The sequence below is a fragment of the Zingiber officinale genome, chromosome 6A (assembly GCF_018446385.1).
Source record: "Zingiber officinale cultivar Zhangliang chromosome 6A, Zo_v1.1, whole genome shotgun sequence".
NCBI lineage: Eukaryota > Viridiplantae > Streptophyta > Magnoliopsida > Zingiberales > Zingiberaceae > Zingiber > Zingiber officinale.
The window spans coordinates 11,352,015-11,370,385 of NC_055997.1; the positions used below are offsets into that span (position 1 = coordinate 11,352,015).

General features: G+C 36.8%; 3 protein-coding genes across 5 annotated transcripts; 2 read left to right on the forward strand and 1 right to left on the reverse strand.

The window, feature by feature from the left end:
• Positions 1–8,935: 8,935 nt before the first annotated feature.
• LOC121995810 (homeobox-leucine zipper protein ATHB-12-like) lies at positions 8,936–10,302 on the forward strand. Its single transcript, XM_042549589.1, has 2 exons — positions 8,936–9,752; positions 9,826–10,302. Exons 1-2 carry the CDS (start codon positions 9,171–9,173, stop codon positions 10,042–10,044), a joined length of 801 nt encoding a protein of 266 aa, XP_042405523.1. The 5' UTR covers positions 8,936–9,170; the 3' UTR covers positions 10,045–10,302.
• Positions 10,303–10,384: 82 nt separating this feature from the next.
• On the reverse strand, positions 10,385–12,889 carry LOC121994606 (rhodanese-like domain-containing protein 14, chloroplastic). The gene is made up of 6 exons (XM_042548584.1): positions 12,493–12,889; positions 12,367–12,413; positions 11,887–11,979; positions 11,081–11,219; positions 10,896–10,998; positions 10,385–10,604 (listed from the first exon to the last, which is right to left on the reverse strand). Exons 1-6 carry the CDS (start codon positions 12,887–12,889, stop codon positions 10,487–10,489), a joined length of 897 nt encoding a protein of 298 aa, XP_042404518.1. The 3' UTR covers positions 10,385–10,486.
• A 2,194-nt stretch (positions 12,890–15,083) lies between these two features.
• On the forward strand, positions 15,084–18,130 carry LOC121995809 (pentatricopeptide repeat-containing protein At5g08510-like). 3 transcript variants are annotated; one of them, XR_006115910.1, is made up of 3 exons: positions 15,084–16,060; positions 16,584–17,439; positions 17,715–18,130. XR_006115910.1 is itself a non-coding variant. In XM_042549588.1 (2 exons), the coding sequence occupies exons 1-2, from the start codon at positions 15,128–15,130 to the stop codon at positions 17,178–17,180; spliced, it is 1,530 nt and encodes a 509-aa protein (XP_042405522.1). In that variant the 5' UTR covers positions 15,084–15,127; the 3' UTR covers positions 17,181–18,130. The 3 variants fall into 3 exon arrangements, 1 of the variants encoding a protein (XP_042405522.1); XR_006115911.1 differs by having other exon boundaries at positions 17,831–18,130; XM_042549588.1 differs by having other exon boundaries at positions 16,584–18,130.
• The last annotated feature ends 241 nt before the right edge of the window (positions 18,131–18,371 follow it).

The following is an 18,371-nucleotide window of genomic DNA, read 5'->3' on the forward strand; positions in this document are numbered from 1 at the left end:
GATCACTTGGAAATGTCAGTTTACTCGAGGTGATTATGGAGTTCCAACAATTGTGTTTGAAGCAGTTACATCGACAAACTTGTGGATATGGAATGGATTTTTGGGGATCACAGGGTCGCGTAATGATATCAACGGACTTAACAAATTACCTTTATTCAATAATGTATTACAAGGAAATGTACCAGAGATTAATTTGACAATAAATGACATACAATATATAAAAGGATACTGTCTAACGGGCGGGATATACCCGCAATGAGCTACCTTCGTTAAGAGCTTTTTGTGCCCCAGGATCCCAAGAGAAAGAAGTTCAAGGAAAGATAGGATGTTACAAAAAAAGATGTCGAACAGACATTTGGGATGCTCTAATCTTGTTGAGCAATAGTCAGAGGTCCTTGTCGATTTTGGTACAAGAGTAACTTGAAGGATATCATGCTTACGTGTATAATTTTACATAACATTATAGTTGAGGATGAGGGAGATGCAGTAGGTAATTGGTCAGACGAGGGGGATGCAGTAGGTAGTTGGTCCCTTAACTGCTGGCTAGAGAGAGATGAATAGCCCTACACAATAAAAATAAACATCTTTCTCGGAACTTTGGAAATAAAACACTTGTATAAAAAGAAATTGATTAATAGATAAGCATAAGAGGTATAACAATTTACTTGGTTTACAATTAGGGAATTGCTAATCCAAAACGTTTGAAAGCTCATTAATGTCTCTTTCAGGTGGAGAAGTCTCTTACAGCAGTCAAATCTCACAACTACAAAGTTAAACTCAATTAGGATCGATTACAAGTATTGTTTTTAGTTTTTGGAATCAGGGCTGTATTTATAATCATGATTGAGGCGCCTGGAAGGGTTCCAGGTACTTGGAGGAAAAATTTTTATCCCCGTTGCAACGGATTGCGACAGCTAGCAAAATGATCAACTTTCTGATCCGGGCACCTAGACTAGGTCCGAGCGCCCGGACCTAGTTGTTCCAGCTCAACCAAGGTGCGCGACTAGGCGCCTAGACTGGGTCCAAGCGCCCGGAGCTCAGTCAACCTCTGATTGACTTTTCCTCCGGGTCTACTGCTCCACTTCCGGTCGCTTAGATGATTTCGGCCATCCGGAATAGGGATCACTTGAACTCATCTTCCGACCTTCTCGAGCAATCTTCCACTTTGCCTTCTCGTCCCTCAGAAATGTCGCGCGTCTCCTTCTCTACAGCCATCGTACTCTTCCGCAGTGCCTTGTCCCTCGGGCGCACCGAGCCCGTCGAATCTCTCCCATGTCGTCCTTCTCGCTAGCTGCGTCTTTCGCTCAACTTCTTGTGATCACAAGTTCCTATACACTTAGACACAAGGATATCAAAATACAATATGACCTAACTTAACTTGGTTGATCACATCAAAACTACCATGGAGTACTTACACCTCTTGCATAGATAAATCAGGACTTGACAGAAGAATTCCAAAAGTACATAACGAAAAATTACGAGCTATGTAATAATCAAGTGTATTATTAGTTTTGAGCCGACTTAGTTGAGCACATATGAACACATTATCGTTGCGATAAATAAAGATTAATTTATTAATTTTGAAGCACTTAATAATTATTTGATGTTTTATTTTATGTAATATTTTATAATACATCATGGAAACTTTTAATATTGCACCCCTTCTCTTTATTAGGATTTATTATTTTTTCTAGTCTTGCTCAAGAACTTTTTTATTATTATCTATTGTAAAAAAAGGTATACACTGTTAGATTTATTATATGTTATTTTTTTTTAAAAAAAAATTCCTTAGTTGATCCTTTTCACACCCAAAGTCCAGTCCACCTCTTTTTCCTTCCTCCATCCTTGACTATGGCCTTGCAAGTATTTGATTAATCATTGTGCATTGCACTAGCCATTCACTCCCATTTGTGACCATATCCTAACTAGATATGTGCATATTAATCTTATTTATCCTAGACCTCGTGTAACTTACCCCATCATTACTTATTCTTTCAGTTGTCGTGATTTACTTCTTTATCTTTCACTTGTGTATAATAAATAACCTTGCTTTCGTGGTGCTTAATTTTAATAGCCAAGAAGGATCTTGAGATTTTTTTCGTTGGACAATATTTTCAAGTAAGAGGTTTTTTTTTTTTTTCCATCAAATTTTAAAATAATTCTTGATGAAATATGAGATTTTTTGTTCATTTTTTCAAATAAATAATTTACTCGGATACCATATTAAAACTGAAGCCCTTTTATCCAGTCCAAATACTGATGGGCTTCTATGTTTCGGGCCTTCTTGGGCCGTAGGTTCATTGGATTTAATCAAATTTAATTGACGAATTATGTAAATTAAATAAAAAATAAAACAATTGAAATGAATAATTTGCTTTAATTGTAGTCAACCAAATTTTATATTTTTTAATTTACTATAAAATAATAAATTATATGGCCTTACAAATCAAAATATATTAAATTAAATTATTAAGATAAATTGACAAATATTTAGTTATTAATGAAAAACCTGTCAGGACAAAAGTATACTTTATTATTTAAAAAAAAAGGAAATTTTATTTTCCAAAATTATTTATGCAGACAAAATTGACACGTGAGACTATTTAGGATTGATGGAAGAGATGTTTAATCTTGGTCTTGCTGCATGTCAAGTCGTACTCCGTGTTTTTTTTAATTTATTTTTATTTTTCGACATTTTACTCGACTGCCTGCAGGGGTAGCTACATATGCCGGTGTGCGACCGCCCCATTCAAATTTTAGAAAAAAAATTATATATTAAAAAAATATAATACCTAACTATAAATTTTAAAATCTTTTACTTTTTTTTTTTTCATAAAATCCAATTAAAAATCTAGTTTAATTTTTTCCCTCTCTCGTATTTTTTTTCTTCTCTAGTATGTTTTTTTTTTTTTTTCTCTAATATGTTTTCTTTTTTCCTCCTTTAATGCTCTTCTTATTTTTTTTTTCTAATCCTTATTTTACCTTCAAAATCCTTCATCACATGTTACTACCACTACTGTTCACATTATTGTTACATCACGCTAGTATTGTCAGCACTGTCTTCGTTTGTTGCTCCAGTCATCACTTCGTCAACGCTATATAGTGTTAGTCTTTTATATAATCATGTTTTTATTTACTAGTTATTTATTTGCTATTCATTTTGTTTGTTATTTATTCTTCAATTGTTAGAAAAAAATAATCAATAAATTAGACGATTATACTTTTAAAATATTATACTAATGGAAAATTAAAAAGATTGGAGAAAAATCTATTTTAAATAGGACATCTTCACCTTCACCTCCTTCTCTATCGTCTCCTCCACCATTGCTTGATGTCGACTCAAATGAATATTAATCCTTGGTTAAAAAAGAACATACTCGAGTATAATATAAATGACGGAGCATTATTTCAAATAGAAAAGATTAAAATCTAAATTTTTAAATTTAAGTTCGTATTCAACTACTTAAATTCAAAAATTAAACTTTTGTATAATAAAAGTTGATGTACATTAATTTTTAAAAATCGCCCAACTACGTCGTTGACTGTGTGAATTTAGTATTATGCATTTTATGAGTGCCCTGTTGCTCAACGTGACCATTTTTTAAAATTATTTCATTATATATTCTCCTCGTTCCAACGGTCGACTAAGAACTAATTTTATAATTTACTTTTCTTTTATATAATGAAGAAAATCATTTTTTACTATACATTCATTTAATGTATACAAGTTCTAAAATTTTAAAAATAATTCATTTTTTAATTATACATTTTCTTTCTTTGTAAGTTTAAATTTTACTCTATTCACTTATAAATTTATTACTCTCAAACTTAGGTTGTTGTATTTAGATCTAAAGTTGTAAATACAATAAATAGGCTTGTAAAAGCAATATAATTTTATTTTGAAATGATTTAGAGTTTTTTTTTTATGTTCATCAACTAATCTCAAATAAAATTAACTTAAAAAATCTTAAATAACTTTCAATCAAAATCAATATACTTCTTCAACTCTTTAATATATTTATATACTCATACCTAAATTCGACTGTAAATTAAGACTAGTAAATTTTTAAGTTTATAAATGGTTGATAAAATTTATTATGAGTTCATCATAAGACTTAAGATAATGATATTTATTAATTAATATCACCAATAAATTTTTAGGGCTTCCTTGATTAAAAAAATAATAAATTTTTAAATGACATATATCCATCAACTAATTTAGTCTTGACTGATCTAAAGCATTTTGAATTACTTCAAATTGAAATTAATATATTTGTGTAAGTTTTATGTTCTCAAATTTGAATTTAACAACCTAAAATTAAAATAGTGAATTTTTAAACGGATTTAGAAAATTCTGAGCACGTACAAAAAAAAAATTGAACATGGAAAAGATGGTATAATAAAAAAGCACTACTTATTTTTGAAATTTTAAAACTTAAATACGTACTAAATCTGGGTAGATGAGTAAAGTACCATTTATTATTATTTACATATATATAAATTTTTACTATCCGCCATTTAATTTCCATGTTCTATGTTTTTGAAATTTTATTTTCATTCCTTCCATCCCCACCCATTTGACGTCTAGAATATTTATTTATAATCAAATGCAAAATATGATTTTTTTTAAAAAAAAAAATTGGATTCGTGAGACACGTGCTTTATAATTTATAATTTATTTATTTTTTAAATTAATATCATATTTTCAATTTATTCAGAATAATCTTAAAGTGACAGATTTGCCCCATATTAATTTTTACCAGATTAAATTAGAAAATACTTGTGTATTAAAGAAAATTCATTCTTTAATTCTAATCTTTAAATATTTGAAAAACAAAATAAAAAACACACATTGCCGCACTATTAAAGTATCCCCATAAGTTTTTCTATCATATCTAAAATTTAAAATAAATAACTCACTTTATTTAAATTAGACAATTATTTTTCACTGCACACTACATCAATAATCCTAAAATTTTTATTATCTTTAATTTTTTATTATTTACTTTTCTTTTTTTTTATTATTATATTTATGAAATAAGTGGAAGGAGAGATATTGAAAAGAAATATTATTTTATTTTTAAGATAAAAATTTTATTCTTAAATTTAGAGAATTATTATTCATTAAATCTAAATTTAGATAATATTTAGGATAACTAATAATTTTTTTTACCTTATGTAAAATTTAAAATAAAATATTTGAATAAAATAGCTGACGTGAGTCCTCTAAATCCGGGAATATTATAACTCATAATTTATAATTTATGATTGTTTATAACATCATCCATCCACCCGATCGAACCCTTTCGTTCAAACTCATCTATCGCATAAGACGTATTCAACGACCGCCCCTTTTGTCTAAGTTGGAAAATTTTGAAAATGAAATGGGGAATCATGAATTCAAAGCCAATTAATGTGGAATTCAAAATGAATAGGTGATTAAATGCTGACATGTACCAGCGGTCAGAGACTCGTCAATTCACCATATGTTCTGAATGAATGAATGTTTTAATATTCAATAAATAAATAAATAAATTTTATCATTCATTATTTATTTATGATAGAATGTTGGCAGCTGGAGAAGTCCATTTTCCATAATTAATGATTGTATCTGGACTCGATTGAAAATAGTTGTGAAATGAAAGTATCAAATCCTTTAATATATATATATATATATCTATATATATTTAAAGGGTTGAAATTCCAATTCTGACCCTACGAGAGAGATGCTCCCGATCACGTGCGCAGAAGCAGGTGCGGCTGTTTGCATGGTTTCGTGGTCATTTCCGAGTCGTTGCGAGGACAACACACCAGCTGTAGCTTTTGCCTCCTCCTCCTCCTCCTCTGTCTTTTACTGCTCGCTGCTGCTGCAGCCTGCAGTTCTTCTCTCTCTCTCTCTCTCTCTCTCTTCTTCTTTACTTTTCCATCCACCTCCTTGTCTTCTTCTCACTTCCTCCACAGTCCTCCCACTGCTATTTAGTTTGCTCCTTTCTCCGTAATCATTTCCTTCATCATCACGCCCCCCTCTGCTCTCTCCCCTTGAAACCAGCCGGGACTCATGGGCGACTCCTGCCACCGCCGCCGCCGCCACGCGAAGCTCTCTATTTGTGGGGAATGTTGTCTGGCTCGAGGCCACGCGGGGGATCGATCTCATTCGTCTCTGCCGGCGGGATCTCGGACCAGGCTTCATTCCCCTCAACCTTGGCTTCCATCCATGCATGCGCCGGCCGCCTGCTCCGCTTAATCTGGTGATGTTTTTCTTTTTTTCTCTCTTTTTTTTTTAATGTTGTCGTTGTCGATGATTGGGGTGATGATGGTGGTCGTGATGTGCATGATCAGATAGAGAGAGATAAATATTCTTACTTCTTCTTCTTCTTTTCCTCTGATCAGTCTGACATAGGGCTAAAAGGTCTTCATCATTACACTAAAAAAGAGGGCTTTTTTTCCTTCTCTTCCCTGCAGATCTTTCTTGCTGTTTTTCTTTTAGGTTAATTAAACTCGTTTCAGATCTTCCTTTTCTCTTCCCTACGCATGATTAATTCTTCCTATTCCTCTTAGTAATTAGCATAAACTAAACACTGCTAAGAACACTGTTCTTTTCCTCTCTCTCTTTCTCTTTCTATTCAATTAATTAAACATCTGGAGAAGATGTCTGATCACGCATCTTGACCTCCAAATTATAAGAAGGTCACGGCATCTTCTTTTCTTTACTGTATTTCCTTAATGAACCAATTAAACCAGATATCTTATTCTTGGAAGTTGCCATTAATCCTCACATATTGCATGGAGATGGAAACACGTGCGACAGTGGTGTTCCTCAGTTCTTAGCTCGTGTGAGGATTGCAGGTTATAACAATATACATATATCGACAAATTAAAAGAAGAGAGCTTTCAAATCTGAGTCCCTCACACTGCCATTGGATCACATCAGCTGGCAGTTGCTGCTGCAGTGCTTGCTTCTTAGATCTTCTTCTTCTTCTTCCTTCACTTCACTGATATATCAGTTGCATCAGGTTGATGTCATCTGATACAACATCTATAGTCTTTAATAAAGGCAGCTAATCTAGTAGTTTCTCTTTCTTTTTTGTTTTCAGTGGGTAATTAGAATTAGTCAAATACAAAAGTGTTTAATTTTTACATGGAGGAGATTTGTGTAGTGTTTGTGAGGATCGAGGCTTGCTCATGTTTGACTTCATAGGGTTTTGAGTATGAGCATACGTCAATGAGTTTTCTTTTCAAGGAAGAGATTGCATTGGGAACTATGCCAAGTGGTGGATTTATGGTCTTCCTATTGATTCTAGGCAGAAGGATTTTTTTTTTTAGACTTAATATAATAATTTTTAAAGAATACCTTTAGATTTGATATATACTAAATGTAACTTTGGTAATTGGTGTATAAGTTGCTGACCTAGGAAATCTTGTTCCATGAAATTAGGGCATTTTGTTATGATGTATATCATCATACTAATCCTACATTGTGCATTAAGAATCTTTAGATCGACTATTTGTTGATATTACATAGTTTAAACTCTTGTGGAACATGGGACAGACTCATAAGTTTTTCATCTACTAAACTAGGCAACTATAGGGTTGCAAATTTTGCTTGTTAATTAAGGCTTTTAAGTGTAGCTAGAATTTCTTTTCTCAGTTTTTTCATATATATAGATTTCAATAGAATTTATGTACATCTATGTTTCATTCTTTCATGTCATATTCATTATTTAATTATTAGTGTGGTATGGTTTAAATAATATATATTTTATTTTTATGTCATTTATTATTTAAAAATATATAGTGCCTTTCTTCTTTTGTTCGCTAGTGTATTTTTTTTTTTAAAATACAAGTGAAGTGGATCTTGCTTTATAATGAAATTAACACCACTCAACATTCATTTTATAAAAAGTTAATGGCACAAAAATTGAAAAAAGAGAAGCATATCATGTCATTACTTATAAATAATGATTAGAGGTTGATTCTCAAGAATTAACATATATACATTTTTTAAAAATAGATAATCACTCAAGGAAAAAATTTATTGATGATTTTTTTATTTAAATAATGATGAACTATGTTAAATTATGATATAAACATTTCTATTTGTTTCTTTTTTTGTTAATTGGGCCGAAATTACGGTCCAATAATGTGGTCTTCTTAACATTTTGGCCCAACTCTATAAACGAAACGCAAAGTGGACACGGAATCATACCCACGCCCCATGTCACGGGGCCCACTGACAAGACGGATCACCCCGCCGCTACATTAGGTTTTTAGTGCTGACGTGGTCAAGTAAACACGTCAGATATAGTACACGTACACATCTTTTCCAGATTGCCCCCACGAGTTTTAAAAATATCCAAATGTTCCCTGGAATTGTTAACAAAATAGGAGCTCGACAATCGACATGTTCACTATCTTTCACCAAAGTCTGTCAATGAAATAAACAAAAATTTTGTTAACAAATTTGATATTCAACTTAATAATAAGATCAACTAAATAAATTTAAACTCATTAAATTAAATGATAATACGTATATATTTATAAATAAAGTTTATAAATTATGTTTATTAATAAAATACTACATATAATTTGGTTTGCTCATCATTAATCAATGCCTAAAATATGGTGTAAAAATATTTAATTAACCGTTTACTAAGAACATGTTTTTAATTTACTTTGGCAAGTAAACTCTAGTAGGATCGTCAAAATTAATGGATCTAAACTAGATATTTATTACAACCAAAAAAATATATTTAATTATAAGTATTATTAAATTATGAATTAAAAAAAATATAAATTTTAATAGAAGTGCTCGAAAACTCTAGGGAAAACAAAATAAATTTTAGTTTTAAAATTACCGTAAAAAAATAAAAGCAAAGCCGTTGTTCAGCGGACCACGTCTCGGGTCTCCCCTACGCACCAACGCCGTTGACGTGGACAGCCGCGTCGCTGCTCGGCTCCTGCCACGTCTACCACGGATCCATCGACACGTTCCCTTTCGCTGACGCCTACGCGTCACGTTTCCATTGATTCTCCGCTTCCATGTCGCTTGTCTCGACCCGCCACAACACCGTCTGTCACACGCGTGACGTCACGCTCTCCATTAATGCCGCTGGGACACGACACCGCGATCTCCTCTCTCCCCGCGACAGCATACGCAGTGGTGCTCACCCATGGAGAGACGGTCATGGACGCCGCTAAGAAACAAGCGGAGAGGAGGCCAAGGAAAAAGATGGGCGGAAGGTAAGTCCCCCACGCCAGCAGCTGCCATTGGTTATAAGGCTCCATCACCGCAGTTGACAACGCGGCTCGCGATCCACCTCAACCAGCTGCCCGGATTTGAAAAGAAGCAAATTTGGAGCTTCGGCTGCTTTGCTCTGCTGCAGGGAGCGGTAGGATCGGGAATGGTGAGCGAGGAGCAGTCGGTGGCGGAGGAAGGCGACTGCTGCAGTTGGATGGAGGCGGAGGAGGGCAAGGACGGGGAGCGACGGAGGAAGCGGTTCAGCCAGGAGCAGATCAAGTCGCTGGAGACCATGTTCGAGACGCAGACCAAGCTGGAGCCGCCGCAGAAGCTGCGGCTCGCCGGCGAGCTCGGCCTGCAACCCCGGCAGGTGGCCATCTGGTTTCAGAACAAGCGGGCGCGGTGGAAGGCGAAGCAGCTCGAGCGGGAGTACCGCAAGCTCAAGGCCGAGTACGACGCTCTGCTCTCAAGCTTCGACGGCCTCAAGAAGGAGAAGCAGCTCCTCCTACAGCAGGTGAAAAACTCACCTTTCTCTGTCATCCCCCGCAACCACCGCATTTTTCGTCATTTCGTCGAACGCTTGGCAGGTGCGGGAGCTGTCTGAAATGATGGAGAAAGCAGAGGAGGGAAGCAACAGAGATGGAGTTAAACAGGTTGAGCACGGCCTGTGCGCCGGTGCTCAACCGGCGAACTCCTCCTTGATAGTGACGGAAGAGCCGCAGTTTTGCTCCACCGCCACCAACTGGCCTTCCGATCAGTTCTTGTGCAGCAATCCACAGTGGTGGGAGTTTTGGTCCTCTGAGTGAATAAACCCACCTGCAAGTCTGCAACGCAAACTCGAACATCGAAGCAATAATCTCCTTCTCGTGGAGGAAGAAGAGCATTGCATTGTATCCCGATGAAATGCTTAAAATAGATTAGTCTGTATAGTGTTTGAGTGGAAAACTTTGAATCTTCTTCTTCTTGAATCTGCTTAGTTCTCATTCGTAGAACAGCACATGTATATGTAATCGTAGATGACTTCTTCCATCGTGAATAATCAAGGAGGTGCTTGATTCATCCAACCACAGCACGAATTAACACAATGACAGTGCTTAGGATATTTTTATATATAGCAATCACCAATTGGAAGATTACACAATGAGCTGCCTTTGAGATCTCACCATTGAGAATTGATTAATATGTCTAACTACAATCTTTCATGAAACGAAATAAACCATAGGGGACACAGAATTTTACACTTTGGACTTATTCTTTCTCTGGTTCGGCTGGTAACCCTTCTTTGAACCAATTGTAGAGCCCTCCCTCTAGGTGAAATACATTTTTGTAACCATTTAGCACCAACAAATATGCTGCTATCAAGGACCTGTAGAGGGAAACAAATTGCTATCATCAAGAATCACAAATTTTACCATACTACAAGTTCAACTCCAAGCCTTGGCTCTGTAATCTTGCAGGAACAAATTACAAGCCTCTTGAAACACTAGCAAGCAAGAAAAAGAACAAATAGATAAGCTCATTTTTATGTTTGTCAGTCGTCGGTTGTTATCTCCTACACTAGTTTTCCTCATATCTACAAATTCACAGGTTGGGTTCCTCGTATTTTTTGTGCAATTTTAAAATGAATAAAGTTGATTTATTGATGATAGCAAGTTACCTTGATTGCTGACCTTCTGGAAGACTTTGTGATGGCTTCATGGTGCCTCCAGTGGAACACGCTACTATGATTTTTGCATCTTTATCAAGTTTGGACTCCACACCTGTTTGATAACAGAACATTCATCCACAATTTCGCAAATGTTCAGTAGGAAGAATGTTGCTGTGTGACAAGAGATAGCTTACTCTGCATAAACTCAGGGTTCTCTTCGGTGCCGGCGAAAATGCCAAAGAAAGCAAAAGCAGCACGCCGAGCAATATCCCATGCTGTCCATTCCTTAATAAGCCTGTATATTTGTACATTGATAGCACCTGGTGGATGAGCCTAAAGAAATTGAAGAGTCATCTAGGGAATCAGATTCCAAACCACAGAAAGATGAAGATTTCTTCAGCATAAGATTACTCAGAAACATGGTGAAGATAATAATTGCTTTCTGAAGATTTGACAGTTTCAAACAGAACCATCAACTCATGCTTCCACAACAGTTATAACAATAAGTCGTCAGACCGATTTGGTAGTGATATGCTTATATGGATCTTATTGTTAATGAAACAGTCAAATAAGCACGAGTCTAAGAGTAGAAACTATTCATGTAATGTCGTGCAAAATATGAACCGGCTAGTCGAAGCCAAAATTTAAACCATCTCAAGCCTTGCCATATGGCAGTTTTCGACTTTTAAACAAGAAAGCAACTTAACGGGAACCACAATTACGGTTTTCTCTTAGAGGTGTCTTAATTATTGAGGAAGAAGACCTGATCAAGGCATTGTGGGAGGCTATTCCTTTTCCGAATTTCCATAGGTCCAAAGATTTGAACAACACTACTAGAAAATACAAAACATCGATGAAAAAGAATCAACCAACTGAAATATACCGAGCGTGTGCAAAACTTAGTTCGTCTTAGGACATGGTACACACGTTTGCATCAATGAACAATGCTTTTTATAAGATAAAATCAACTATAGGTTGCAGTTTGAGTAACAAAGTATACCTCCTTAAACTCTGCTTCCGGCCGGACATCCAAAATAACGAAATTATTTTCCTTTTGAAGACGCAAGGCTTCCTTTACATCAACACTGCGAACCTGCAAGAATCATACAATTAGACATTGAGGTGGTTTGAATGTGTACGTGAAAGTCACCAAATATACTTCTACAAGATACAAATTAAGATCTTTGCAAAGAAAGAATAGAAAAAAAAAGGACCTTTTTGACAAGATTGTGGTAATTTTCATCAAAGATTTCATCCTTATTTCAAACACTGGAGATCAAACTGTGGAGAAGATGAAATAAAATTATAGAATCCCCCTCTATCTACTACTACTGATCGCAAACAAACTACGCCATCGGAGAAACCCTAGACGCATCTCGCAGTAGATCGATGATTTTAATCATCTTAAACCCAGGATAAAATTGTATTTTATCGGACAAAGGGAATAATAAAGATGGATTAAGGCAGAGAAGACAGATACCCTCTTCTGAAGTAGAACCTCGCGTTTGATCTTCCAATCTTCTTCGGCTGCATCCAAACAAGACGCAGTAACAAGTCACCAACTCGATAAAATAGACCAAGCGGATTGGAACCTGATGGAGCGTACCAGGAGATTTCGCAGGCTTAGTGGCGGCACTTCTGACGCGGAAGCTGCGCGAGGCGGAGCGGGGGTGAGATCCAAAGGAGGCAGCGGCCGCCGGAGTCGAGGAATGGATGCGAATCGAGTCCGAAGGCCAGCGGGGTCGGGAGAAGGAGCAACTTGGATTCAAGGCGGCAGAAGCGAGCATTTTTGCTCCGATTGCTACTTGCTTGCGCACTACGTCGGTAGGATTTGACAATGGCGGATCGGAAGAAACGAGGAAATGGAAAGATTTGGGGGAAAATATCGAGTCATGGGAGGAGGAGTGGGGATTGGAGAGGTGGCGCCGCGATATCTCAACTAGTGGTGGAGGTTGCAATGCTCCCTGTTCCGGAGACCCCACCAAATCTTGATTCGCTCTCATTATAAATGCGAAATAATTATATATTTAAAATAAAAATTGCAAAATAAATCCTTTTAATAACTATTATTGCACAAATTCAAATCGATAAATTCCCGAACGTTCGAATATCCCAATCACGTATATAAGTTTTAAAATTATCAAATTGGGTACTCCATGCCCATTGTGCTTCTTCGCATTTATTCAGATATACTCTTCAAATAATTTATTTTATATTTAAAAAATTAATATTGTCAATATAGTATGTGAAATTAATATTTGAGTACGTAAATATAATAAAAAAATTACACGAACTTATAGAATCTTATTTTATATAATTCAGAGTTTTCTAGGTCCATCAATTTATTTTGATCGAAGTTGATTGATAGACTAAAAAACTCGGAATGATATGAAATCAGGTTGTCTAGTTCTCATAATTATATTAATGTCTTTAAATATCAATTTGATTCACTATATTGAGAGAACAGTATTTTTTTCAAATATAAATGTATTTAAAAATATCTGATTCGTATTTAAAATATCATCGCCTTCCATATATTATGTCAAATTAATATTTAAGGGTATCAATATAATTAAAAAAATTAGACCAACATATAGAATATAGTTTTATGTGATTACAAGCTCTTTAGGTCCATTAGTCAATTTTGGTCGAAATTGACTGATGGACTTAGAGAGATCGGAATGACATGAAACTAGGTTTATGTTTTCATCTAGTGTTTTTTTTATTATAATTGATCTTGTTTAAAAGTCGATGAGATGGAAAGTTGGAGATGTGGCGCTCCCACTGACCGCTTGTAGACTTTGTTCCGCCATGCAAAACGGATGACATTAGTACTGAGCTAGGGAAGGAGTTCTCGGCGTTGGCCCTCTGACGCTCAAGTTAGTCACCGACGATGATGTAGAAGGCAGAGCAACAACAAGAATGAACATTGTAGCGCAAATAATGTATATCACGTATCTTCGCCGATGCTTGAACCCCCTTTATATAGAGCTCCTGTAGTGCGCCGTGCACGCTTCTCTAAGCGAGCACGCTTCGCGATATTTCCCCTGAAAAGACTTGTTAGAAAAGTGTCCCTGACATAATACTTTAACAAGCCGCACATATCTCTGATGTGATTGTGGAAGTTTTCGTCGTACAATCTTCCTGTCGACCATGCCTGTATCAGCGGCACTCATTCCCAAAAGGATGTCGAGAGATAACACAGTGGGTTTGTTTCGCTGGGCCGAGCGGGTTAGTCGCTCAGCCAGAATGTCGCTGCGTCTGTGCCGCGTCCGCACGGTCAGAGGTCCGCTACGCCTATACCATGTCCGTTCGACCGGAACTCCGCTGAACCTGTGTCGAGTCCTGTTGCTTGGGTGACTCAGATTTTGCATATCTTCTCCTCCTCCTGGCGTCCAACACTGCATTGAGTGTCGGTCGTTTGACACCTCCCCGAGTCAAAGGTGGGGTCGGACCGAAACCTTCTCCTCCCAGCCGGGGGCCAGATCGCCTGGCCCGCCAATGTAATTATCCTGTACTTGGCCATATGATACCTGAACGTTGACCGCCTTGACTCTCACCTCCATATGGCAACCGACCTCTATCGGGTGGACCCCTCCATATCGCCGGATCAATAATCATACTCTCAAACATTAATTTAACACATTATATTAAAAGCAATAATTTTTTAAATACGTATCAATTTTTTTGAAATATATTCGAGTTAAAAAAATTATTACTCTGAGTTAAATTGATATTTAAGAATATGAATATAATCAGAAGAACTAGAAGAACACATAAAACCTAATTTCATATCATTCCAAGCTCTTTAGATTTATCAATTAATTTTAATTGAAATAGATTTATGGACTTAGAATGATATAAAATAATATCATAAGTATATTTATATTTTTAAATATTAATTTGATAAAAATAAGTTTTTCAATATAAAATAGATTTTTTAATTGATAGTTAGCGTGTAACAATTGATTAGGGGCTTATTATAACCTGAATTGATTGCTACCCAATTTTATTGTAGCAATCGATTGAGTTAAATGCAGAAGGTAAAATAGATACATTGTAGTAATTGATTGCGATAAATGTGAAATGAGATATATAATTTTATAATTTTAAAATTTAGATTAGTTCAGTAATTTACCTAATTCAAATTCTTTAGGCGCTACTATAAATTGGAGGTGATCGATTCGAGAGCGATGTGTGTTTGTTTGGGCGAGACAGGCAACAGGCTTGGCCTGGTCCAAATGAACCGGATCAAGCAGATTCATGGTTTCGTCCTCCGCAATGGCGTCGACGACATCCAGGCGCTCGTCCTCCAGCTTCTCCACCTCCCCAGCCCCAACCTCCGCTATGCACACGCCCTCCTTCTCTCCCACCCCACCCCGCCCTCCACCTTCCTCTACAACAAGCTCTTCCAGGCCTACGCCCGCGGCGGCGGCGCCTCATTCGAGCCTTGCGCCGAGCTCTTCGTCAGCATGCGCCGCTCTCCAAACCCGCACACCTTCGTATTCCTCTTCTCTGCCTGCGCCGCCTTCGCCCGCCCCGGCCACGGCCGCGCCCTCCACGCCCGCTTCATTCTTTCCGGCTTCCCTTTCGATGCCTTCGTTGCCACCGCCCTCCTCGACCTCTACGCCAAGTCCGGCCTCTTCGACTCCGCCCGACGCGTGTTCGACGAAATGCCCACGCGTGACGTCGCCCTATGGAACTCCATGATCCGGGGCTACTTCCGGTGCGGTGATCTGGACAAGGCCAGGGAGTTGTTCGATGCGATGCCGTTCAGGAATGTCATCTCCTGGACGTCAATGATCTCGGGGTGCACCCAGAACTCGCGGTACGAGGAGGCTATCAATGTATTCTCGAGGATGTGGCAGGAAGGAGAGGTGAAGCCTAACGAGGTCACGCTTGCAAGCGTGCTGCCGGCCTGCGCGCATCTTGGGGCGATGGAACTGGGAATGAAAATTGAGGCATATGTACGGGACAACGGGATGATTCGCAACGTATTTGTGTGCAATGCTCTGCTAGAAATGTTCGCAAAATGTGGCAACATCGAGCGTGCAAAGAAGGTGTTTGATGAAATGGGCGTGATCAGAAATTTGTGTTCTTATAATACGATGATCATGGGACTGGCAGTGCACGGGAAGTGGCATGAAAGTCTGGAGCTTTTCCAGGAATTGCAGGTACACAACATGGATTAACCTTTGTTTAGTTTGAAAGTCCATGCCTTTTTCAAGTGCAACAAAGTCTAATTTTGCAGCTGTTTCTATCTCTCAAACTTTTTTTTGCTGTCGATTAACCTCATTGTTTCTTCTATCCTTGATTAATGGAATAGTTACGATGTTTATAAATGCATATATGCTAATTATTCTCCCAATTGTTGCATGCTGATATGCACCAAATGAATTTTTTAAAGAATGATATGCATCAAAATAACCTTACTATGTTTTACCCTGTCTATTTAAAGGGGTATATTATATAACTTGCTGAAATATTGTGTTGAACATGCAAAACATACTTCAAAAATACCTGTGAAATAAAGATCTTAAGGTAATAAAATCGATGGGCTCTTTTCCTATTTTGTAAGAAGCAATCTAAGTGTTTTTGGATAAATATCCGTCCTATCTTATTGTTTCTACTGTTCATCTTTTGTTCTATTTGGGCTTTCATTTTTGATCCTATTAACAAACTGATCGTTGACGATAGGCAAGAAGAATTAGCCCCGATGACATTACACTGGTAGGTGTTCTTTTGGCTTGCACTCATGGAGGACTTGTAGATGAGGGACAATTTTTCTTTGATTCCATGGAAAAGGACTTTCGTATTACTCCTAAATTGGAACACTATGGTTGCTTGGTTGATCTATTAGGGCGTGCTGGATATACAAAAGAAGCCTACAGTCTGATAACTAGTATGCCAATGGAGCCAGACTCAGTTATATGGGGTGCTCTACTAGGTGCTTGCAGCTTTCATCGAGACGTCCAATTAGCAGAAATTGCTGCTGAATTCCTATATAAACTTGAGCCTTGGAATTCAGGAAACCTTGTTATTCTTTCCAATGTGTATGCTTCATTAGGGAGGTGGGCTTCTGTTGCGAATGTTTGGAGACTGATGAAAGGAAAGCAACACAGAAAGTCAGCTGGTTACAGCATTATTGAGTTGGACGGAAATATGCACAAATTCCTTGTGGAGGATAAATCACACCCACAGTTTGAAGAGATTTATACTCTCTTGGATGAGATTACAATGAGTATGAGACAATTTGGTTACAAGCCTAATCGGATTCTCCAGGCCGAAAGCTAAGAAGAGTAAGATGCGAGTAAGGTTGACTGTTGCCAACAAACTCTGAAGCGGCATACAGTGGCCGGCGGTGAAAACATCACCTTATGAGACATCAAGTTTCCCATATTATTTGGGTCAATGATGTATCAAAAAATTGCAGCCATATAAGCTCCTCGCCACACAAGAATTTGACATATTTCAGTTTAATAGAAGGGAAAATCTGGTGCTAAAGAAGCAATGTGGTGATTGAGTACAAGACAATTAAATCATGAAGTTGCAGGTAAGAATTTCATTCTTCAGGATGCTTACATCTTTGTGTTCATTTGTCCATGGAATGAGGAATGTAGCATAACATGTTTTATCCTTATTCAGAGTTGCAACTATGACTTCACTTGTCTTTCACTGTAGGGCGACACTCTTGTTATGTTTGTTATTGTTTACCATATAAACATTATGAGTCAAGTGTGTGTAGCCCGGCTTGCGTATTCTAGATTTAGATTATTATTCATCCCCGCGATGTAATATGGTTTAATACTTTCCTCTCAAATTCTACAGGTGTTTCAGGCTTCATGTCGGGGCTAAAATACTTTCATCTTTTTAATTATCAATTCAAAGATTATGAATGTACTAGCAAAAGATTTTAACTTCTACATTTCTATCTACTATTCTAGAGAAAGGTGGTATGATGCATACATCATCTGTCGGCAAACTTGCAAGCATCTCCGAAAGCATTCTTTCTACTGGATGAAGCATTGTTGAAACCAGTATCGTGCTTCCGCAAGAATAAGCCAGTTCCTTGCTTATCTCACCACAAATTCAAGATTATAGATTTTTTTTTCATCTTTTGTCTGTTTATTGGTAATCCCTACTGTGTTTGACAAATTGTTCATCTATTTCTCTAAGCAATGATTTGATTAAACCGAATTTTGTTAGTCTCCAAAATTGTAAATTATAAAGAGCTTTTGTTTGTACACCAGCTGTTGTTGAGTTTCTATGATGACCAAAGAGATTACTTTTAGATTGTGCAGTTCTTGGTGTGGTACTTTGATGAAGTATCTATCTTTATTTTTTTCTTTCTTTCTTTCCAAAATGTTAACATCCAAATAAATGTGTTTCTAGGATAGATAAAGAAAAACTATCATAAATTTAAATAGAAGCTTGTCCATACAATAATTGTCTTGAAATCAATCGATAAAAATATATATAAACATG